We start from the raw sequence: 24,521 nt of genomic DNA on the forward strand, positions 1-24,521 counted from the left end.
TCAGTATTGTGAAAATGACTATACTACCCAAAGCAATCTACAGATTCAATGCAATCCCTATCAAATTACCAGTGGCATTTTTTACAGAACTAGAACAAAAAAATCTTGAAATTTGTATGGAGACACAAAAGACCCCGGATAGCCAAAGCACTCCTGAGGGACAAAAACGGAGCTGGAGGAATCAGACTCCCTGACTTCAGACTATACTACAAAGCTACAGTAATTAAGACAATATGGTACTGGCACAAAAACAGAAATATAGATCAATGGAAGAGGACAGAAAGCCCAGAGATAAACCCACTCACCTATGGTCAACTAACCTATGACAAAGGAGGCAAGGATATACAATGGAGAAAAGACAGTCTCTTCAATAAGTGGTTCTGGGAAAACTGGACAGCTACATGTAAAAGAATGAAATTAGAACACTTCCTAACAACATACACAAAGATAAACTCAAAATGGATTAGAGATCTAAATGTAAGACTGGACACTATAAAACTCTCAGAGGAAAACATAGGAGGAACGCTCTTTGACATAAATCACAGCAGGATCTTTTTTGATCCACCTCCTAGAGTAATGGGAATAAAAACAAAAATGAACAAATGGGACCTAATGAAACTTAGAAGCTTTTGCAAAGCAAAGGAAACTACAAACAAGACAAAAAGACAACCCTCAGAATGGGAGAAAATGTTTGCAAACGAATCATCGGACAAAGGATTAATCTCCAAAATATATAAACAGCTCATGCAGCTCAATATTAAAAAAACAAACAACCCAATCCAAAAATGGGCAGAAGACCTAAATAGACATTTCTCCAAAGAAGACATACAGATGGCCAAGAAGCACCTGAAAAGCTGCTCAACATCACTAATTATTAGGGAAATGCAAATCAAAACTACAATGAGGTATCACCTCACACCAGTTAGAAAAGGCATCATCAGAAAATCTACAAACAACAAATGCTGGAGAGGGTGTGGAGAAAAGGGAACCCTCTTGCACTGTTGGTGGGAATGTAAATTGATACAGCCACTATGGAGAACAGTATGGAGGTTCCTTAAAAAACTACAAATAGAATTATCATATGACCCAACAATCCCACTACTGGGCATATACCCAGAGAAAACCATAATTCAAAAAGACACGTGCACCCCAATGTTCATTGCAGCACTATTTACAATAGCCAGGTCATGGAAGCAACCTAAACGTCCATCGACAGACGAATGAATAAAAAAGATGTGGTAGATATATACAATGGAATATTACCCAGCCATAAAAAGAAACGAAACTGGGTCATTTGTAGAGATGTGGATGGATCTAGAAACTGTCATACAGAGTGAAGTAAGTCAGAAAGAGAAAAACAAATATCGTATATTAACGCATATATGTGGAACCTAGAAAAATGGTACAGATGAACCAGTTTGCAGGGCAGAAATAGAGACACAGATGTAGAGAACAAACGTATGGACACCAAGGGGGGAAAATGGCGGGAGGGGTGGTGGTGGTGGTGGTGGTGTGATGAACTGGGAGATCAGGATTGACATATATACACTAATACGTATAAAATAGGTAACTAATAAGAACCTGCTGTATAAAAAATAAATTAAAAAAAAAAAAAAAAAAAAAGGCCCATCGTTTCCTAGAGGTTTGGCCTCTCTTCCAGCTGATGTCACCTGCTTAGTGCTCCTCATCAGTTCTTCAGCTCATCAACCACAAATGTCGTTGCCTTATAGTTTTATATCCCCTTTCACCAGCTCGAGGGTCAGTTAACCTTCTCTGAAATTCTTAACACCTGCAAATTTTAGCTTCAGCCTTCTACTATTTACAAGTGAACACACAAACTTGGTTCACTTATGCTACCTGTTGACCTCTAAAATATTTGGGGAGCTTTGGATTCTCCTTTTAAAGTCAAATAAAACTGCGCTATAAAAGAAGTGACTCAGTGTTATGGATTGAATGTTTATGTTCCCCCCCAAATTCCTGTGTTGAAACCTAATCCCCAGTGTGATGGTATCTGGAGGTGAGGCTTTGGGGAGGTGATTAGGTCATGAGGGTGAAGCCCTCATGAATGGGATTAGTGCCCCTCACCTTTTTCTTTGGCTGCACCACACTGCATGCGGGGTCCTAGTTCCCAGAGCAGGGACTGAACCCGTGCCCGCTGCAGTGGAAGCGTAGAGTCTTAACCACTGGACCTCCAGGAAAGTCCCTGGGATTAGTGCCCTTATAAACGGACCCCAGACAGCTTTCTCCTTGCCTTTCTGCCATGTAAGGAGACAACAAGAAGTCAGTACTCTGCAACCCTGAAGAGGGCTCTCACCAGTACTAACCATGCTGGCACCCTGATCTGGGACTTCTAGCCTCCAGAACTGGGAAATAAATGCTCGTTGTTTAAGCACCCAGTGCAGTCTATGATAATTTATGATAGCAGCTCACACTGACTATGACACTCAGCCAGGACAGCAGCCATGTGAACACAGTTATCTCCTTACCCATGAGGTTCATCTTGGCACTGTAACTCCCGAAGTACCGCTCATCGGTGTTGGGCGTGTGGCATTCATACTCCCCAGCATCCCGGGCCTGGAGGTCGGTGATGTGCAATAAAGCCGAGTTCCCCTGGACCCTCTCCACGTAGATCTTCCCGCTGCGGACACGCTGGGTATAGATGGCGTAAGGGAAGGAAGAGTCCATGGTGCTGACAATCTGGACCTCGCGCTCAGGGGCGGAGGGCAGGTAAATGGACCACTGGAAATTCTGCTCAGAAGGCCCCTGGTAGCCGCTGACGTTGCACCAGATGGTGATGTGGGAGCCCTCTGTGCGGTACAAGGGTCCTTCCTGGACGGCGACTTGCCGCTGTGCTGACACTACCCCTGTGGGGGAGACACACACAACAGGCTCACTTACTTCTCAGACCAAAATGCAAAGCAGGCAGCAATGTTCAAAGGTTTTGTTATTCGTGTGACATGGTAATAATATAAGCAGCTTACTGGCCCTTTCTGAGGCGCTCTTTGATTTATAAATATTAATTAAAACACTGTGGTAAAGCACTGTCTCTAATTTGCATATATGGGAATTTGATCATGCAAGGACATGGTTCTGTTACTTATTCAATGGCTGACTCTTGGGAATTTCATTTAGTCCCTCTGTCATTTATGCAGCAGTTTTATAACTATTTATTAATGCCCTTTATAAAGTTTTTAATAAAATGAGAAGGAAAAGTTGAATCCTTGGCACGAATTCAGAGGAAAACAAATAAAAGCAATTGCCTTGCAATCTGGCTGAAACTAAATAAATGCTCCTTTCTCGATTAGAGGGCTGGTAGGAGGGAGCCCTGGGGCCCTTTCTTTGGTGCTGCACCCTTATTTGCAAGAGGTAGCTACTCCCATGACACCACGTAGAGCATTTGTTACACCCTCTTCCCTCCATATGCAGAGGCAAAGCTGAGCTCCTGCAGGCCGCTGTTCTGAGTGCACATGAACAGGAATGGGAAGGGCTGACACACATCCCTGACGGCCAGATGCACACACCGCCGATGGGGGCAACTGACGGTGCCCCCCGTAACAAGGAAGTCAGGCTGCTCTGGAGACTGAGCTCTGATTCACCACCGGCCGCCCACCTTCTGGCTGGGACGTGCGTCTCCGCCTGGCCTCTGCCTGCCTTCTCCGTGTTCTTAACATGGTCTCCCCTCGCAGACTCAGGGGCGGGAAATATAGTGAGTTTGCCTACTCCTTCCATGCCAGCACAGCTGATTCTGCCTGAGCCACTGAGAAGGTGGGAGGGGGGCACACCCCTGTGGCCTTCCCCTTGACAGCAGGGGGGGCACAGCACTGTGGCAGAAAGAGCAGGGGAGGGCTAGTCACAGCTTTGCCAGGAGCTGGAGCTGGCTGTGCCATCTTGGACGAGCTGCTTTTCCTCTCTTGTACCTTGATCTCTTCATCCACAAAATGATTTCTAAGAAGGCTTTGGAGTGGACTAGCACGTGTGCCAATGCTGGCTTTGTCACTTATTAGATTAGTTGTGACCTTGGATAAGTTACTTAACCTCTCCAAGCTTCAGTTTTCTCATCTGTAAGATAGGGATAATCATGTGTGCCTCGCAGCAGAGTTATCAAAAGACTGAATTAGATAACATATATAAAGCCCCTAGCATGGGGCCTAGCCCATAATTAGTCCTTAAGAAAGAGCTGCTAGCTAGGGCCCCTCCTGGCTGGAATATTCTGTGGCTCTGGATCCAGAGAGGACAGGATTTTGGCCAGTGATCCCTCGAGGACACGCCAATGGCCTCTTGACGATGACACCATTTGTGGGGTCACCCACCTCCACCCACAGCTGCGGCCCACTCCCACTCCCATGAAAGCTTCTCCCACTCTCCCGCCAAAAGGCAATCACAGCTGCCCCAGCTTAAACTTATCTGAAATGGATCCAGTTGGGGAACAGCCGGGACAGCTCAAATCCTAGCAGGATGCAGCTTTAAGCCCAGCCCGGGGGATGCTTGAGCCTCAAAGCAAGCTGATCTAATCTAAAACAGACGCTACAAGGAAAGGCCTGTGGCTTATAAACTTTTATTCGTGCACAATCTTTTCTCCCAAACAAAATCTTACATGGAACCCCACCTTTGGCTTAAGCAGCAGAAGCCAGGAAAGTGAAAAGGGGGGTGGGGAGAGGTGGCAAATCAACAGATGGAAGTGGTACGTGAATTTACGTGATACATCCTGGTTGACAGCATTCACAGCTATACCGAAGGTCACGGAGAAGACAGCTCATTAGTTATTTTCAGTATGTTAAAATTTAGTGTGTAACATTTTTACTGTGTGTCCTACAACAATTTAAAAAAATATATATATGTATATAATGACACCTGAACCAAATGTTTGCAGTACTCCAGAAATGCAGAACTTTGAAAACAATGTAACTACATTCACAACTTTCAGGTCTCCCTGCACTTCAAAGTTCTACGACAAAAGAGCCACAACCACGCCCCACCCGCTGCAAAGAAGGCTGGAGGCAGGTCAGGACCAGCCAGCATCTTTGTTAGGGCACTAGTTCTCAACCTTAGACCCACACTGGAATCACCTGGAGAGCTTTAAAAAAATAACAGGGCCCGGGCCCCACCCCGTGTAACTGGTCTGGTGTGCAGAAGCCTGGGCATTAGGAGTTTTAAAAGCTCCAATGCACAGCAGTGTCGAGATGTCTTTATCTACAGAGTGCCAGCCAGGTGCCCAAATTAAAGACCAGATCATGATTTAAGACTCTCAATAGCTTTGAGCTCCTTCCTTTGCTGGTTTGGGTCAAGAAAGTTTTATTCTCCTCTAGTGAATGGGCAGAAGAAAGCAGCTGAGGCCCATCAGATACTGGCTATGATGATGCAATACTGAGCTCACCTAGAGCGCATTCTATTTACAGACCTTACAAAAGCACTAGATCGGGGGATCATACACATTATTCCCCTGAAAGGTAAACAGTGTTAAGTGGCCTGGATGAGCCAGGGCATCAGGGTCAAAACGACTTGTCCGAGTCAGAAGCCGGTTATAAACAGTCCTGACAAATAAATAAATAAATAGATACTAGATTGTACTTTAACCATACACATTCAGCTGCACCTGCTTATTAAATATCTTCTGAATTCCCTTCCGACCCCACAAAGGGCCTCTGACCCTTGAAAATAATGCTGCTCTTAGGAAGTGGACCCTAACATAGAAATAGAAATTAACTTTTTCTTCTCAGCAGTTTAATTCCCATTCTATACCCCACATTCCCCATTTCCTTCTCCTGGCACTGCCCCTGCTGTCCGGATCTCATTTTCCTAGATGCTGCTACCTTCAAAAAGACAGAGCCCCGGGCTTCCCTGGTGGCGCAGTGCTTGAGAGTCCGCCTGCCGATGCAGGGGACACAGGTTCGTGCCCCGGTCCGGGAGGATCCCACGTGCCACGGAGCGGCTGGGCCCGTGGGCCATGGCCGCTGGGCCTGCGCATCCGGAGCCTGTGCTCCGCAACGGGAGAGGCCACAACAGTGAGAGGCCCGCGTACCACGCAAAAAACAAAAAAAAAGAAAAAGAAAAAAAAGAAAAGACAGAGCCCCGACCCTGGCCAAGGCATCTCCTGACCCCACTGTCCCTTCCATCTTCCCTCTCAGCCTACAACAGAAGGTTCCTCTGGGCAGGGATCAAAGATAACATTTTTTACTTTAGACATTTCTGTACTCTTTGTTTTGCAATAAGTAAGTATCACTTCTCTAAATTAAAATGATCCAAGTATTATATATAACTGTATAAAAAGGACTAGACACAAAAGACATAAAAAGAGTGGCAGACAAAAATAGGAACAAAAAACAAGGGCAACAAAAAATAGTAATGAATATGGTAGATATTAATCCAACTATATCAATAATCACTTTGAATGTCAATGGTCTAAATGTACCAATTAAAAGACAGAGATTGTCAGAGTGGATTAAAAACACTACCCAACTATACCCTGTCTGCAAGAAACCCACTTTAAACATAAAGACAAACAGATTAAAAGTAAATGAATGGAGAAAAATACACCATGTTAACACTAATCAAAAGAGCTGGAGTGGCTATAGTAATTTTAGACTTCAAAGTAAGGAAAATTATCAGGAATGAAGGACATTACATAATGATTAAAGGAGTCAATTCTCCAAGAAGACATAACAGGTCTTACTGCATATGCACATAACAACAGAGCATCAAACTACATGAGGCAAAAACTGATAGAACTGCAAGGAAAAAAAGATGAATCCACTAGCATAGTTGATGATGTCAACACCTCTCTCTCAGAAATGGACAGAATCAGCAAGCAGTAAATCCATAACGACATAGTTGAACTCAACAACACCTTCACAGTAGAATACACATTCTTCTCATGCTCACATGGAACATTCACCAACACAGACCATATTCTGGGCCATAAAATACCCCTTAACAAATTTTAGAAAATAGAAATCATATAATATCTGCTGGTAGACCAAAATGGAATTAAACTAGAAATCAATAATAGAAAGATAACTGGAAAATACCAAAATATGTGGAGATTAAACAACGCACCTCTAAATAACACACGGGTCACAGAAGAAAATCTCAAGAGAAATTTAAAAAAATACTTTTAAACTATCAATAAATGAAAATTAAAATATGACTTAGCAAAAGCTATGATATGCAAGGAAAGCAGTGCTTAGAGGAAAATTTATAGCATTGAATTAGAAAACAATAAAAATCTTAAGTCAATAATCTAAGTTTCTACCTTAGGAAATTAGGAAAGGAGGAGTAAAGTAAATCCAAAGTAAGCAGAAGAAATAAGAATTAGGGTAGAAATCAATGAAATTAAAAACAGAAAATCAACAGAGAAAGTCAATGAAACCAAAAGCTGGTTTTTTGAAAATATCAATAAAACCAATAAGCCTCTAGCCAGGTTAACAAAGAAAAAAAGAGGGTACAAGTTACTAATATCCAAAATGAAAGAGAGGAAACTATAAGATTCTATGGAAATTAAGAGAATAATAAAGGAATCCTATGAACAACTGTATGATCACAAATTTGATAACCTAGATGAAATGGAACAACTCCTTGAAATATACAATCCGCAAAAACTCACACAAGAAGCAAAGATGAGCTGAATAGGTCTATACCTATTAAAGACACTTCATCAATAATTAATAACCGTCCAAAACAGAAAGCACCAGGCCCAGATGCGGTCACTGGCGAATTCTACCAAACATTTAAGGAAGAAATTATACCAATTCTCTACAATCTCTTTCATAGGATGGAAACAGAGGGAATACCCGCTCCTAACTCATTCTATCAGGCCAGCATTACCCTAATACCAAAATCAACAAAGGCATTATAAGAAAACTACAGACAAATATTTCTCATGAACATAGGTGCAAAAATTCTCAACAAAATATTAGCAAATCGAATCCAAAAAATATAAAAAGAACCAAATACCAGAAGCAAATGAGATTCATCCCAGGTGCAGTTGTTCAACATTCGAAAATCAATCAATGTATTATAACATCTCACATCAAACTAAAAAAGAAAAACCACACGGTCATATCAACAGATGCAGAAAAAGTATTTGACAAAATTCAACACCCATTCATTAAGAAAACTCACAGTAAACTAGGAACAGAATGGAACTTTCTCAACTTGATAAAGACTACCTACAAAAAACCTACAGCTAACATCACACTTAATGGTGAGAAACTCAAAGCTTTCCCACTAAGATGAGGAACAATGCAGAGATGTCCCTTCTCACCATTCCTTTTCAATAAGGCAAGAAAAAGACTTAAAAGGTATACATATTGGGAAGGAAGACATAAAACTGTCTTTGTTTGCAGGTGACATGATTGCCTATGTAAAAATAAAAAAGTTTTTATTGACAAAGAAACTCCTGAACTAAGAGATTACAGCAAGACTGCAGGATACAAGAGGTTAATATACAAAAGTCAACTGCTTTCCTATATACCAATAATGAACAAATAGAATCTAAAAGTAAAAGCACAATACCATTTACATTAGCATCATAAATATAGTCAACTGATCTCTGACACAGGTCAAAGGAAAAATGGAGTAAAGATAGTCTCTTCAACAAATGGTGTTCAAACTACTAGACACTCACATAAAAAAAAATGAATCTAGACACAAACCTTACACTCCTCACAAAAATTAACTCAGAATAGATCACAGACCTAATTGTAAAATGCAAAACTATAAAACTCCTAAGAGTGGACTTCCCTGGTGGCGCAGTGGTTAAGAACCCCCCTGCCAACGCAGGGGACGTGGGTTTGAGCCCTGGTCCGGGAAGATCCCACACGCCTCGGAGCAACTGGGCCTGTGCGCCACAACTACTGAGCCTGTGCTCTGGAGCCCGCGAGCCACAACTACTGAGCCCACGTGCCACAACTACTGAACCTGCGTGCCTAGAGCCCGTGCTCCGCAACAAGAGAAGCCACCGCATTGAGAAGCCCACGCACCGCAATGAAGAGTGGTCCCCACTCGCTGCAACTAGAGAAAGCCCGTGTGCAGCAACGAAGACCCAATGCAACCATAAATAAATAAATTAATTAAAAACTCCTAAAAGATCACATAGGAGAAAAGCCAGATGACCTTGGGTATGGTGATGTCCTTTCAGCCCTAGTACCAAAGGCATTATCCATGAAAGCAATAAATGATAAGTTGGCCTTCATTAAAATTTAAAACGTCTGCTCTGCAAAAGCCAGTATCAAGAGAATTAGAAGACAAGAATTAGATGTGCCTTTTACAAAATACTTGTAAAAGGCACATCTAATAATGAACTGTACTATAAAACATAAAATGAACTCCTAAAACATGAAGAAAAAAAAAAAAACAACCTGATTAAAAGATGGGCCAAAGACCTTAAGAGACACCTCACCAAAGAAGATATACAGATGGCAAGTAAGCATATGAAAGGATGCTCCACATCATACATCATCAGGGAAATGCAAATTAAAGCAAAAATGAGATACGACTACACACCTAGTAGAATGACCAAAATTTGGAATGCTGACAACACCAAATGCTGGTGAGGATGCAGAGCAACAGGAATGCTCATTCACTGCTGGTGGACATGTTAGGGGAAGCACTGACTGAAACCGCCCACCCTGGCCAGGAAAAGACAGTAACAATTTGCATGAGTTATTTTACAACAGGAGATCTGGTAAGGAACACATAACTAACAAGCCACCAACAACCGGAAGAATTTGGGAAAGGTCAAAAGGAGAGAGAAGACGCCAGTCCACATGTCCTACCAACCTCCCAGAATCCTCCTCGCTGGAATCCACCTTGGCTGAGCAACGTGCATGCCACCGGGAAGGACCCTGAGTCAGAATGATTGGCTAGAGACAACCCGGAAACTAATCCCATCACCATAAAACCTGAGACTGTGAGCCACGTGGCAGAGCAGTCCTCCTGGGTTCCCTTACCCTCCTGCCCTCCGCCCAGGCGCCCCTTCCCAATAAAGTCTCCGGCTTTGTCAGCACGTGTGTCTCCTCGGACAATTCATTTCTGAGAGTTAGACGAGAGCCCGCTCTCGGGCCCTGGAAGGGGTCTCCCTTCCTGCAACAGAAATGCAAAATGGAACTGATGCTCTGGAGGACAGTCTTGCGGTATCTTGTAAAAGTAACCATAATCCTACCATACAATTCAGCAATTGCACTCCTCGGTATTTACACAAAGCAACTGAAAACTTCTGTCTACACAAACACCTACACATGGATATTTACAGCGGCTCTCTTCATATCTGCCAAAACTTGGAAACAAATGAGATGTCCTTCAGTAGGTGAATGGATAAATAAACTGTGATACATCCAGACAATGGAATATTATTCAGCAGTAAAAAGAAATGGGCTATCAAGCCATGAAAGGACACGGAGGAACTTGAAAATACATATTATTAAGTGAAAGAAGCCAATCAGAAAATGCTACACACTGTATGATTCCAAGTAAATGACATTCTGAAAAAAGCAAAACTATGGCGACAAATCAGTCTCCATAAAGATCAGTGGTTGTGGAGGGCAGGGATATGAATAGAGAGAGCACAAATTATTTTTAGGGCAGTGAAAATACTCTGTATGATACTATCAATACAATGATGGATATATGTCATTCATTATACATTCGTCCAAACCCACATAATGTATAACACCAAGAGTGAACCCTGAGGTCAACTATGGACTTTGGGTGATTATGATGTTTTAATACAGGTTCATGCTTGGTTAAAAAACGTACCACTCTGATGAGTGATGTTGATAATGGGGCAATTTATGAATGTGTGGAGACTAAAGGTATATGGAAAATCTCTGTATCTTCCTCTCAATCTTACTGAAAAACCAAAACTGCTCTAAAGAAAATAAAGTCCTTATAAAGAACTCATACAACTCAACAGCAAAGAAACAATCTGATTAAAAAGTGGGCACAGGATCTGAACAGATGTTTTTTTCCAAAAAGGACACACAAATGGCCAATAGACATGCAAAAAGATGCTCAACATCACTAATCATCAGGGAAATGCAACTTAAAATCACAATGAGGCATCAGCTCACATGTATTAGAATGGCTATTATCAAAAAGACAAGAAAAAAACAAGTGTTGGTGAGGATGTGGAGAAAAGGGAATCTCTGTGCTCCGTTGGTGGGAATATAAATTGATGCAGCCGCTATGGAAAACAATACTGAGGTTCCTCAAAAAAATTAAAAAATAGTACTACCAGGCTTCCCTGGTGGCGCAGTGGTTGAGAGTCCGCCTGCCGATGCGGGGGACACGGGTTCGTGCCCCGGTCCGGGAAGATCCCACATACCACGGAGCGGCTGGGCCCGTGAGCCATGGCCCCTGAGCCTGCGCGTCCGGAGCCTGTTTTCCGCAACGGGAGAGGCCACAGCAGTGAGAGGCCTGTGTACCGAAAAAAAAACAAAAAAAACAAAAAAACCATTGGGGAGTTTGGGTCTTTTGAGCATTAGGCGCCTTCAGTAAACGCTGTACCTTCCTTCACCACAACCCAGTGTCAGTAGATTGGCTTTGCTGTGTGCATCAAGCAAGTAGACCTGAGTTTGGTTCAGTAACAATTTCACAACATATACAATACCGAATCATTATGTTGTACACTTGACACTAATATAATGTTAAATGTCAATGATATCTCAAAAAAATAATTTTTTTAAAAAAAGAAAAGAAACTCTTAAAAAAACAAAGAAAGAAAGGCCGAGAAAGAAAATACTGGGTAATAGAATGGCAAGTGATTAAGGAATGAAGGAACTGCGGAGGAGCAGCCGTGGGGCAGGGTCCTGGTTCCTCCTCAAGGAAAAAAACATCAACAATACCTTTGAGTTCTTCTGCAGGTACTAAGGTCCCCACCCAGGCGGAGGATGGTAACTTCAGGCTGAGCACAAGATTCCTGGAGCACTGCCCTGTTACTTCACCACCAACCAATCAAAAGAAAGTCTGCAAACAGTGGAAGATAACGAAGACTCTGACCCCCTCCGCAAATGATTCTCCCTTTCAGGGTCAAGCAGAATCTTGGAGTTGGGTTTTGCCAGCCTCCTGAATAGAGCAACCTTTCCTTTCCAGCCAACACGTGTCTCTTGTATTGCCTTTCAAGCAGCAAGCAGCCAAGCCCAAGGAACAAGAAAGACTATGTATTTGGTCTTTGTCCCCTAGTTCCCGGCCCACAGCTCCTAAAACTCTGGGAATTTCCTTAGTTATAGAGTCTTTTGTTATTCACAAGGAGCCTCTGACCATACAGAAGTTGTTGCTAATGAGGTAATTCAAGGTAGGCCCTTAGATATTTTCAAGAGAGGGCTGGAATGTTCAGCCCCACCCTCTGAAGTCCAGGGAGGAGGAAGGGGTTGGAAGTTGAGTTTAATCACCAAAGGCCAATGATTTAATCAATCATGCCTATGTAATAACACCCCGCCCCCCAGCCCCAGATAAAACCCCTAAATGACAGCATTAGAACTTCCAGGTCAATGTGCTGGGAGGGTGGCACACCTGGAGAGGGCCTGGAAGCTACTCACCCATACCTTGCCCCATGCACTGAATACAGCTGACCTGTGTGACCAAAAGGAAATGCGGAAATGATCGAGTGTGACTTCCAAAGCTAGGTCATAAAAAAACACTGGGGTTTTCACCGTGCTCTCTGGGATCACATACCCTGAGGAAAGCCAAATGCCACGTCATGAGGACATCAAAGCAGCCCTGTGACCAGGTCCACGTGAAGCCTAGTGCCCGACAACCAGCATACAACTAAGCCTCCTTGGAGCTACTTTCTCCAGCCCTTGCCAAGCCTTCAGCCGACTGCAGCCTCAAATGACATCTTGACTGCACCCCCCTGGGAGCCCCAGAGTCAGCTTCACGGTTAAAATGCTCCTCAATTCCTGATCCACAGAAACTGTGAGAGATAATAAATGTTAACTGTTGTTTTTTTTGGTTTGGTTTTGGTTTTTTGTTTTGTTTTGTTTTGCTTTAAGAATTATACTCACAATTGCAGTAACTACTGGTTTAGCAGAACACAGTTTCTCCAATCAAGATTTTTATTTTAGGACAATTTTTATTTTAAGAGCAGTTTTACATTTGCAATAAAATTGAGAAGAATTTACTGTTCTTTTAGTCTTAAGTGTTGGAGTAATTTGTTTTGTACCAACATGTATCTAATATAGACACCTGTGGGTCCTAAGATTGAAAGAAAAATTATATTACATGCACTTGTGTGTGTTCGTCTAGAAAAAGAGTCCATAAACTTCAAAAGAGAAAGAGATTCAAGACCCAGATAAAAAGATTAAGAATCACTGATTTAGGCAATAAATGGTCAGTGGGAAAGGCTACATCCTTTTCGATTAGTTTTGGCAGTCTGTAATCCATAAACACATGATATCACTTAACTAGTTTTTCAAGCTATTGCTTGTCCAAGTTTGCTCCCACTTTTTCCTTCGTGCTGAGTCCTAGACAACCTGGCTAGAGGCAATGTGATTCAGGAGTTAGTGAGCAGGGAGGTGTGGCTGCGCCTGTGAAAGCCAGCTTCCCACGCATTTTCTGAACATGCCTGGGCTCAGGGACACACATCTCTAAGCACGGGATCCAATTTCTGAGTTCAAGATGCATAAGTGAGCATGTCAAAGTGTCAGAAGGATCTAGCTCACCATTCCACATCTCCTGTTCCAGTTGTGACCTCTGTAATCCTCAGAGCTCAAACAGCACACAGTTGTTACGAATTCTGCATGTGCCTCGGCCACACTAGTATATTTCTTAATCTGTAAAATGGGAATAATGTAAATGCACTATATATCAATCTCAGAGGTAATCCTAGAGATCAAATCATACTGTGAAAGTCACCAAATGAAAATTTTAAAATTTCATCTTGTTTCTACCAGCGTGCGATACTAATCCAAAACCAGGAAAAATCTTTAAGTACAAAAGCATGAAAGAGAAGATGAACATTTGAATTTCAGTTAAAAATGCAAAACTGCACACACAGTAAATTTATGTTAAAAAAAAAAAAATACTGTACCTAGAAAAATAACCAAACAAAACATTAATGATGCTGGGCTGAATCTGAATGGTGAATGATTTTTCCCTCTCTCTCTTCCTTTCCTCTATTTTACCATTTTTAAAAATAAGCAAGTATACGTTTAAAATGAAGGTGAATGAGGATAATGATTAGCACCTTAGTGTGTCAGGCATACTCTGCATGCGTCATCTCATTTAATCCTCACAACAAGTAAATGAGGTTGATTTCATCATATCCACATTTACCCGAGGAGGAAAAGGTTTTTCAGGTTAAGTCACTTTCTCCATGACAAAGAACATGGCTAATCCGTTTTCTTAGTCTGTGGCTCATACTGAAGGTGCCTGGTGAATATCAGTGATAAGTGATGATAAACCACCCACCGCGTTTCCTTGCCAACTTGGTCCTGAAGACTATGATGGGGAATGTGCAAGGCCTCATGTTAAAAATGCCAAACAGACCAGCCATGGGGTGGAAACCAGGCCACCTAAGGGCCTCACAGAACGGAAAGGCTCCCAAGAGAGCAGTCAGGAAGGCCACTCCAGTGACAAGGCTGGGGATTCTCACGTTTTAGCCTTCAGCCAAGGGAGGACAAGAAGGGGCATGAGCTAAAACGAATCCTCACTTGATCCCTTTCTGGGTCAGGCGACAGACAGACACAGAGCTTGGCCCTTACCACCAAGAGCCAGCAGTTGCTGGGTCCCAATCAGGGACAGTAAGTTATGTGTATTAATATGTCAACGAAGCCAGGCTGGAGACAACACCTTAACAAGGAATGCCCCGCTAGGTCAATGTCGCTGCCTTCCAGGGGCAGCCTGACCAAGGTCCACACACACGGGGGAGCCACAGAGCCAGGACAGCTCATGGCTCAGCTTCCCCAGACCACGAGCACAAAGACCTGCACCCAGGTCCTTACTTCCATCAAAAACATCCCTTGAAATAGCCATCAACACCCACGTGATATGTGCAGTGGCACAACACAGCAGCAGACCTGAAGGATGGAGCTAATTCTGGAAGCTTCTCCCTCTCTGACCTCTCAGCACAGGCAGTAGCTGGAGACCCTGGCTGGTCACTTAACCTCTCTGTGACTCAGCATCCTTATCTGTAAAGCAATGTAATCTTCACAGTATTGTTGAAGGATTAAATGAGTCAAAACCCTTAGGACCTGGCCCACCATAAGTGCTCAATATGCATTAAGCCGGCAACTTTAAAAGTTGCAGCAGTAGTTGTAAGTGATACTAGCTCTAGCTGTGGAACGAATCTCCCCCACACGCCAACCATGGCAGTTTGTATTTTCCAAACACGGCAGTAACAATATCTCCTGTCCCACACGCTCTTCTGCATTGTGACCAAGAGATGGAGTTTATACCCTTCCCTTTGAATCTGGGCAGGTTTGTGACATGGTGTGACTTTCAAGGCTCGGCCATAAAAAGCAATGCGGCTTCCACTCTGCTACTTGATGCCACCATGGAAGAAGTCCTGAGGCTGCCATGCTGTGAGGGAGCCCAAGACTTGGGGAGGGCGCTCCAGTCCACAGCCCCAGTAGAGCTCGCAATCCGTAGCCAGCCAAGGGCAGGAACCAGCCTTCATGATTCCAGGCCTGAGCTGTGAGCCGCCTCCCAGCCTTGGGATCCTCTAAGCCGAGGCCCCCAACATTGTAGAGCAGAGAGAAGCCACCCCTGCCAGTGCCTGCCCAAATTTCCAACCCACAGATTCTGTGAGCCTAATAAAAATGGTTATTTTAAGTCACTGAGTTGTGAAACAATTTGTTACACAACAAATGTAACTAGAACGTGTGTTATACTTTCAGCCAACATTTTTTGAATACCTATTATATGAAGGGGACCAGCACAGAAACCATGAAGGAGAGATGAATAAGACGTAGTTTTATCCCAAAAGTTGACAATCCCCAAAGAAATACTCATAACTAATTAATACTATACAACAGGATGTGATGGCAGTGAGGTGCAAAGGGCAAGGTTAAGACCTCTCAAAAGGAGAAAGTAAGGACAAATAGGCTTCACAGAGGTAGTAACATCTGAACTGGGTCTTGAAGGAAGCAAGGTGAGGTACATGCCATGTGAAAACATTGTACTATGTCCCAGGATTAGCAAGAAGTTTGCCAAGGTCTCTTTTGTCACGTGACTGGGGGGCACATCAGTGCCAGGTGGGAAAGGGCACTGAAAGGCATGCAAATAAAATCAAACCCCTCCTCTGGGACCAGGGCAGCTGAGAAGAGGCAAGTAGGAGACAGATGAGATTTCTGTTTCTGAATCATCATCACTCGAGTGGCAGGTGGAGGACAGAGTAGAGGGCAAGACTGGAAGCAGGGAGACCAAATTAACAGTCAGGTGAGACAAGATGAGGGCCTGACCTGGTTTTAAGTTCAAGGACAAAAATATCACTCATTTAATCCTTCATTCTTTTTTTAGTTTAAATCTCCAGTGGTACCTAAAAGAGATGTTCTAGACACAATGATGAATAAATGTTAAATTATTGATGCTGCTTCTAAGGTGTGACTACCACCTCCAGAACCAGCAAAGAGGGCTGCAAACAAATGAATCACTTCGTCCCAAACTGACTTGGATCTCCATGATGTCCGCTGAGTCACTAGGTGCCTCACCATCCCAGGACGTTTAGCTACCAAGACCCTGGGCTGGGTCCCTGCTTCTGAGCTGTTGTCTAATTCACTCATTACTAGATGTTGAAGCTGCCACCTTAGAGGACTGCTAAACTATGACTTCAAAAGTTTTTTAAACATTCTAATACTTACTTGATTTAGACAAAAATTTTAAAAATTTTTCGTTAAAATATTACAAGCTTTTAATCTCTTCTGACTAGTAGCTCGAATCCTGCTTCCCCCTCCTTTCCCCAGAGATTGGTACAGCTAAGACTTAGGGGTGGATCACTCCTGACTTAAAAAAGGAAAAAAAAACAAAAAAACAAAACAAAACAAAATATATATATATATATAGTAAATATATAAAACCATTGAAAATATACACTATTGATCAGCATTTTTTTTTTTAACGTAAACATCATCCTTTCATACAGAAATGTTCCTTAGTTTTCCTCCTCAACATTTCTGAGATTGAATATAATTCTGGGTCTTCCCTTTTATACAGCTGTATAGTATTCCATATCAGGACTACACCACATTTTATTTAGTCCCATATTGGTGGATATTTAGGTTTACTTTTTTTCTTTTTTGGGGGGTGGGGGCTATAACAAACAAGCCCTTCTTTTTTCACATGCCTTCAATATCTTGTCCTTTTCGCACCTGAATTTATGAAATCCTCCAGCTCTCCTCTCCTTCACTATTTAAACCATAGGGGAGACCTGAGCACTTCCAGGATGTCCATGGCTCTTTTCATCCCGTGACATGCTCGGCACGAGGACCAACCCAAAGACCACACCTCCCTGCTCTTCCACCTCAGCCCCTCCTCTCCTGTCACTCACCTCTTGCCACTACCCTCCACTCCTTTCCCTGAAAAGGCAGGGATAACACTCCAGAGTCCTACCCAGCCCATAATATTCCTCACCCGTATTCCCCCTCACCCCCAACCTAGGAATGGCATGGAAGCAACATGTGGAAGGACAGGCAGCCAAGGGGGAGCCCTGCAGCCCTGCCAACCATGCCATGGCTATGAGATAGACCCTTCTCCCAGCTCCACCAGGACTCAAGGCAGCAAATCCAATGGAAGATGATCATAACTGAATAAAAGTACCAGTATTTGCCTTCTGTTTTCCAGAGGGGAAAAAAATTAAAAGGTAAGACTCACATTACTTGCCTGTAAACGCTCTCGCGGTAGTTACCCTAGATCTACTGACCACTGTTTCCTTCCATCCGGTCTCAAAAATAACACAAGTGGGCTGAGTGTCAGGCTGATTCTTTTTAGTAAGAAGGTGGCCTCATGGCACAGCAGTCCCTGCCAAGTCCAGGGGCCTAGGAACCACAAGCTTACAGTGAGTTCTAGTGAAAGGACCATCCCTCAGAACCAGCAAACGCCTTGGTCCTTCTCACAAGCATACATTTCAGGACTGTTGCCACTGCCGCTCGTTTAGGCTGCACTTCTGGACCTAGGATGTCTCGGTTGCTCCGGATTCTGAGCCAGATCAAGAGGTGTCTGCTGGGCTTTACAACAGTCTCTTTACTGTCTGCCCACCCTCCCGGCACACGGGGCAGAACAACTCCTCCGCGGCTGCCCTCACGCTCAGCCGTCCTGTTTTTCCTCCTGGAAGCTGGCCAGTCCCATCAGGAAGAGGACCACTGAGCCCAGGTCCTTCCTGCACAATCTCAAAGGGCTTCTTTGGGCAGCAGAAGGAAGCAGAAGACCTTCCGGGGCTTCCCCAGTGACATCAGGAACAAGACCTGACGTGAAGGGGTCCTTGACACACGCCCCCCGCTTCTGCCTCTCAGCACCCAAGCCTCGGACACACAGAGCTAGAAAGTGGAGGCTGCCTTGCTGCCAAGGGGCGCCCAGTTCTGAACGGGTAGTCTGCAGGGGCCCTCAGAGCAGTTTCCCACTCCAGGTGCAGCCCCTCCAGCTCCGACCCAGTAAGCCTCCTTGTGCAAAACACAAATGCTCTTCTCAACTCCATCCAAGGCCCCTGCCCAGAGCCTTCCCCTCTGGTCCCCCCGCCGTGCTGTGACTCTCAGGGCTAGAGTCACCAGACAATGACCGACTGTGTCTCTCTCTGTTCAGCCCTGGGCAGAGCCCAGCGCTGGGCTTATGAGAGACTTCAGTAAACATTATTGATGGATGGGTGAATGAGTTCGATGACTCCAGCAGGGTACTGGCTCCAAGTGCTCACTTCCCTGAGGTGAGGAAAAGCCCTGAACACTCGCATTTGGTTCCAGAGGTTCCCGGCCAGCTTCCTGTGGGAAAGAGCAGGTGGTTCTGGGAGCTGGGGGCTGGCTGCATAGGACAGTAAGGGCAGCAGCTGGGCGGGCAGCAGAGATGACCATTCTCCTAGACCACAACCATCTCCAACACACGCGGGCTGTCCTGTTGCACGGTGAACAGATAATCACAGGAAGCTGAGCCCATTCAACTAGCTCAAGTGTGTGCTGGGGAGGAGGGTGGAGAAGGGGGTACAACTCAGAGTGGAGGTTCAGAGCAACCCGAGAGTACAACCACAGCACAGCTAAGCCCTGGAAGGCCCAGAACTGGAAAACCTGCATGACCTAGGCCCCCTCCCCACAGACAGCTCCACTCCACCCTTCAGGGATGTGCTTCCTGCCCTTGGCCTCAGTTTCTGGGCTCCGAAAACGCAGCCTACGCGTGCCCACTGTTGCCGCTGCACTCACCCGCAGCTCCCCGCTCTGTCTCTTGGCTCAAATTACCCAGACAGCAAGCTCAATGGTTGAGCAACTCTTAACCAGCCCCCTCCCAAGCTGTACACTTGGGGGCCAATTAGGATGCACGCTTCACCCCACCCAGGTCCAGCCAGACTTGACCAGCTGGGCATCAGTACCCCATGACCTGGCATACAACCACTTAGGGCAGCAGGGACCACCCGAGGAGGGGGCCACTTTGCTTCGAGTGTGGGCGGCCAGTAATAAAGTACCAACGTCTACACTCAACAAAAACTTAAGAGTCAAGTGCACTGACACGGCTTCTGGGGACTTTCCCAGGCACGTGTTACTCAGAATAGCAATCCGTGGCCCTCCTTCCTCTCTCAGCTTTGACTTTCCTTGTTGGTGGTTCAGTCTCTTGCTCTTTGTCCTCCTCTGTGGGCAGCTCTGGGGCTGCATCATTTTTTCCCAATTCAATTAGAGGAACATGCTTCGAGCACGACTGTGAACAGGTGATAGGCAGTGGGCCCTGCCTGTTCTTACTGGGGGACACAGGCATGGAAGACAGAACCACGGTGGCAGAGATTAATTCTGCGGCAGCCCCGAGCAGAGAACTGAGGCGGAGTAGTCTGGACACAGTACTGGAACGTGGAGGGCTGTGCTGGCAGAGAGTACAGGAACCTTCCAGCGGGAGGTAGAAGAGAGAGCAACACACCCCTGGGGCCTTCCCAGAGCAAGGAAAGGTCCACCGGGAGACTCGGTTACATAAATTACAGCACTTCCCCGTGCGGTGAAATACTATGCAGCCATTACAAATCGCAGAGAAAAACGATGAACACCAGCACGGCTGAAAGCGCATTACTAAGTTAAAGGAGGAAAAGGCTCTAAAAGGGTTTGAACGTGTTTTTGTAAAGAACCCCCCCCCTCACACACACACACACACACACACACACACCCACACCCACACACACGTGTGGGGAAAGTTCTGAGCGAACACACAAGAGAATGCTAAAAGGCAGTAAGGTAACAAGTGACCGTTTTCTTTGCACTTAGTGTTTTCCAACCATTCTGCACTCTGCGTGGATTACTCCTGCAACGAGGGCAAATGGTCCTCCTAAGTCATTTCTCAGACCACCTTCCTCCTCACTGCCCCCCAGAAAGGAGTCAAGAGGGGTGAACACTCTGGTGCAGATGAGTCAGAGGTTGTGTAAGTGGCGGAGGGGGTTGATGTGAAATAGGGAAGGGGCTGAGAGAGGAACTGATGCCAAAATGAGCTGGGGCCAGACTGGCCAAGTGGCCCAGCAAGTGTGTGATGTGTCACGTGTTTAATCAGTCGCCTTCTATTTGAGCTACCTACTGCTCAAGGACCTGGTTGAACAGGTTTGACCTCATCTCCACTCTTTTAAAGCTGTTTAGTCACACTTCCCTAAAACTCCTTTTTTTCCAAGTTATTAAACTTTCAGTTCCAGGTTGATCTCTCTAACACATCTCCCCTGCTTCTTCCAACTGGATGCCTCTGCACGGCATTAACAGATACCATGAGCCTTGATGAAAATCATCTTTCCGGGATACAACAAAGAAGGCACCTGAGTGACAGATGGTTGGAGAAATCCGGAGAAAGCAGAAGTTCAGGCATCAACAGGCAGGCTGCCACTGATTTACACAGGGCCCAGGACACGACAGCCCACACAGGGCCGTTTCTCAATCCCTACTGACAGCCAAGCGGGCACACCATCCAAGGCCCTGGAGAAACTTGGACAAACAGGATTTGGGTTCTGAACGTTTGCTGAGGCCTCCACAAAGTAAGGAGGGTTCACACGCCTTTGCCCCCTGATGGCAAACCCAGTCCTCCTGCTGTAAGGCACCCCCAGGCACACACACCCCGATAAGAAGCCCTCTCTGAGAGGAGACAGAAGCACAAGGTAGTCATGAGACTCATCACCCCGAAATTGAGACTTCCTCCCCAGCTGTCAGCGGAAGTGGGCAATAGGGACCGAGTCCCTGCTCGGCTCCAGACACTCGCCAAATCTGCGCCACACTAGCCTTGTCCCAGGTGTCTTCTCATTTTAACTTCACAGCCATCTGGTAAGAAAAGTGTACTGTCCCCATTTCACAGATGAGATGAGCAAACTGAGGCTCAGAGAAATTCAGTGCCCTAGTAGATGCAGAGCCAGCACCACAACCCACAATCTCTGACTCCAAGCTCCTTTCTCATCCATTCTACAAATACTGATAGATCGTGCTCTTCTTTGCCGGGCCTTGCGCAGACCCGAATCCCCACAGTCTAGGAGGGGGACATAGATGTGTACATGGAGGCTGCAACGTGCTCGTGGCGCGGTCAAGGATGCTTGGAGGACATGGGGCAAGGGGCCCCTCTAACCAGGGGAAGTCAGGAAAGGCTTCAGAGAAGGAGCTTCCTTGAGCCAGGTTTTAATTGAGAGGAGCGGGCATGCCTGCTGGGTGACGGCAGGAGGACATGTCGCAGGATCTCAGCACAGAGCGACCTGAGTGTGCGCAGAGCTACAGGAGAGAGCCAGAGGGGCCAGAGAGCTGTAGCAGTTTGCCATTGACAGGTGAGGGGAAAACTGAGGGGTAAAGGAAGACCAAGAGGAAGCAGCAGAAAGGGGCGGATCAGGGTGTGGCTTGGATGCCACGCGAAAGAAGCTTCGGCCCATGGACCACAGGCAATGGGGAGCCACTGAGGGGTGTAAATAAGGGAAAATCTACCTATCTAACTATTTATCTATCTATCTATCTTCTGAATCAGGTCTCGGGGAGATAGTTCTGGCAGGAATGTTGGGAAAGGGGCCCCAGCAGAAGGCTCCGGCAGTGATCCAGATGAGAGCTGCTGAGGCCCCAACTAGAGCAGAGCACAGGGGGTGGAGGGGGTGTGGTCTGGCAGGAGAGATGCTAAGGAAATGACATCAGCGGTCAAGAGCGCACGGGGGTGTCTAGGGAGCTGTCGAGAACAACCCCCAAATCTTAGGCAACTGGGGTGGGGGTGGTGGCATGCAGAATGGAAACAGAGGAGGGGTAGGCTTAGGGGGAAGTGGATGATGTCATCATTGGACTGAGAATTTATTCCCTGGGCCCATGCAGCTCTCTAGACCACCGCATCACGTGCAGCCAGAAATCATCTCCTCTAGCTAGCCCTTGGCAGGACAGAGGGAGCAGAGAACAGTCACACAACTGATGGATAGCAAGCATTCAGACAAGAGGGGCCTCACAGGTCATAATAAACCATCGATCCGTTTGAGAAAGTTGCCAGAAGACTGTGAATTTCCAAGCTGCTCCCAAATACTTGGCATTCAGTCCTCCAAGTCTCCATCAGTTGCAGACCCCGCAGCTCCCAAATGGGTATCGTCACCACAAAGGTCAAGTCATAGCCGAAGTCAACAAGGGCAGAGCCCATCCCTGGAAAGCAATCAAGGACTCCAGACTCACGCGACCTAACCAAGGAAGGCTTGATTGAGGAAAGAGAGGAAAGACAACCAAGACGCTCAAAACAGAAAATGATCCCAGTGATGAGGGCTCTGATGATATGGCTGTGGTTATCGCTCGGCTAGAGCTGCACCGTGAAAATACCGGACAACGATGACCATCCCCAAAGGTCTCCAGCCCACCTAGTGCTGAGAACTGGAATTATCAGTTGCCTTTTGTGTTGGCCAGATGAGATGTGGAGCCGGTGTGGGGCTGGGCAGGGGCTGTCAGCATCTCTCAGCACAGCAGACTGTCATCGCATGGTGACACATCCTCCAGGATTGAAACAGCATCTCCGAAACCACTTTCAAGACCACTGTGGAATAACTAACCACACAACATGCTGAGTGAGGAGCCCTCGGAGGTGGGAAGGACAGCAAACCCGGAAGGCAACAAATGGGCACGTGGACGCTGAAGGATTAGTTTTTAATCCTGCCCCGCAATCCTTTCTCAGCCACATATTTCTGTCTCTCCAAAGTTAGGAAAGACTTTTAAAAAATCCGTGTTCCAAGGGGGGGAAAGAGAGATTTGTACTCATTAACTCAGAGCTGCCCTTGTCCAACAGGATTAGCTCACCAGACCTTCAGTGCCAAGAGACCAGGCCCCAAGGCATGGGGAGCACTTCTGGGGGGCAAAGGAGCTGCTGTTTAAATGCTTTTTACAGAACCTCCAGCCAAATCCAGAAAAATAAAGGGCTGCAGTGAGGAACAGGTGAGGCAACAGATAGAAAGGGGCTTTGAAAAAGTTCTAACTCCCCATGGGTAGGGACCGTGACATTAGCGTGTTTACAGAGTACTTGATTCACTTGCCAAGGCAAAATTCCAGAAGTATGAGGCCCTGGGACTGGAGTGGAGCATTTCTTCACTGCAGCTATCCCTGACAGGCTCATTGTAAAGTAATGAATTTTGTGGACACGCAGAGAGAAAAAATAGACTCGAATGCTACGGATCGATGCTACGCACTGCAGACACAGCCTCGGGTTTCTAGGAGCTGCATCAGGGTCTTGGGCAGAGTTCAGCTGCAATCTATCCCCCTGAAAGCCAGCTAAGGAGAAGTCAGCCCCAAGCCTGGACACAGCACCAAACGTCCCCACACTCGAATCATCTAGAATATCCCGGGTTCAAGCACTCCTGTCCAGAGCTGGGCCAGGTACTCCCACCGCCTGCTTCAGGGAACTGGGAGGTCTCAGCAGGTCACCATCCATCCCAGGAAGTATAGCAGAGTTGGTTTGGGTTTTTTGGGGGTTTTTTTGGCGGGGGGGGTGGGGGTGGTAGGGGCTTTAGACAATATTTTAGTTTCCTGTCTAGTGCTGAATTTCCTATATGCAAAAAAAAAAAAAAAAAAAAAACGTTTTTTAAAAAAAATTTTAAACCCAAACAAAAAAACACAAAAAAAAAAAAACCTTTTTTTAAAAAAATTTTTAAACACAAAAAAAAAAAAACCTTTTTTTAAAAAAATTTTTAAACACAAAAAAAAAAAAAAAAAAAAAACGCTTTTTTAAAAAACATTTTAAACCCAAACAAAAAAACACAAAAAAGAAAACACCTAGACAAGCCTTAAAGTCCCTTTTCAGATTGTGTGATTTTGTGATACCAAAATTCAGAGCCCCAAGACTCCACCAATTATATATATTTTCCTCTTTCAGGAAATTTTACATGTAAATGATAGAATGAAACCAAATAACAGAATCACCATCTTGGGAGTCAAAGAACACTTAGAAAC

The 24,521-nt window shown here is 45.3% G+C and overlaps 1 protein-coding gene across 1 annotated transcript in view; it reads right to left on the minus strand.

The window, feature by feature from the left end:
* IGSF3 (immunoglobulin superfamily member 3) overlaps positions 1-24,521 on the minus strand; it is a 98,186-nt gene that overhangs the window by 39,879 nt on the left and 33,786 nt on the right. The window contains exon 3 of the mRNA XM_007452637.1: positions 2,487-2,864. Coding sequence (XP_007452699.1) covers positions 2,487-2,864 — 378 coding nt within the window. The remainder of the gene's footprint in view (positions 1-2,486; positions 2,865-24,521) is intronic.

The sequence above is a fragment of the Lipotes vexillifer genome, unplaced genomic scaffold (genome assembly GCF_000442215.2).
Source record: "Lipotes vexillifer unplaced genomic scaffold, Lipotes_vexillifer_v1.1 scaffold1343, whole genome shotgun sequence".
In the NCBI taxonomy this organism is placed as follows: Eukaryota; Metazoa; Chordata; class Mammalia; order Artiodactyla; family Lipotidae; genus Lipotes; species Lipotes vexillifer.